Source organism: Trachymyrmex cornetzi, unplaced genomic scaffold (genome assembly GCF_001594075.2).
Source record: "Trachymyrmex cornetzi isolate Tcor2-1 unplaced genomic scaffold, Tcor1.1 scaffold4732, whole genome shotgun sequence".
Taxonomy (NCBI): domain Eukaryota; kingdom Metazoa; phylum Arthropoda; class Insecta; order Hymenoptera; family Formicidae; genus Trachymyrmex; species Trachymyrmex cornetzi.
The window spans coordinates 1-685 of record NW_017299544.1 but is presented as its reverse complement, the minus strand read 5'-3'; the positions used below and the strand labels follow the sequence as shown (position 1 = coordinate 685).

Genomic DNA, 685 nt, shown 5'->3' with positions numbered 1-685 from the left:
GACTTAGGTTTGGCTTCAGCAGCACTTCCACTGGGAACATATTTATTTTGCTCACTTAACTTTCGGACATAAGTGTCTCGTAGATTACGCCATTTAGAGCTTGCTGTACCAGGATATAAATCTTAAAAAAATATATATATTTTTAATGAAACAATAGTAAGATTTAAAAACGTTTATTTTTAATAAATCAATTAAATACGAAAGTCCATTATGGTCAAAGTTAGATGTTTGAATGAAATCTCAATATGATTAAATAAATTTTATCTTAGAAATATGACTGCACACACCAATTACTATCAGACTTGCAATACAATCAATCTAAGATTACTGATAATCCTCTCAAATTAATTTAAAATCTATAAAGAACTTATTACAAAAAAATATTACTTCAGCTGAGAATTGAACCCGGATCTCTCGCTTGCTGGACAGATGCCTTTACAGATCGACCTGTAGTCATAGATTTTATTTAATATAATACATATTAAGATATTAATTCAAACATCTAACTTTGACCATAAAGAGCTTTCGTATATTTAGTAAAAAAATCAAAATTTTATACATTATAAAAAGTTCTTCATAAAAAATTTAAAACGTACTTAATTTTTCATCAATCTCCGACCATAAAAATTTGATTGTTGCTGGTCCTCGATTTTCATATGGAAGACTGCTATTCCACAATGGTGGT

The 685-nt window shown here is 28.3% G+C and overlaps 1 protein-coding gene across 1 annotated transcript in view; it reads right to left on the bottom strand.

The window, feature by feature from the left end:
* The window catches only part of LOC108765189 (uncharacterized), a gene marked incomplete at its 5' end in the record, with an annotated part of 2,089 nt that extends 1,408 nt beyond the window's left edge, over positions 1 to 681 (bottom strand). Inside the window, 2 exons of the mRNA XM_018513779.1 lie at positions 3 to 121; positions 597 to 681. Of these exons, the coding sequence (XP_018369281.1) occupies positions 3 to 121; positions 597 to 681 (204 nt within the window). The remainder of the gene's footprint in view (positions 1 to 2; positions 122 to 596) is intronic.
* Between the last annotated feature and the right edge of the window lie 4 nt (positions 682 to 685).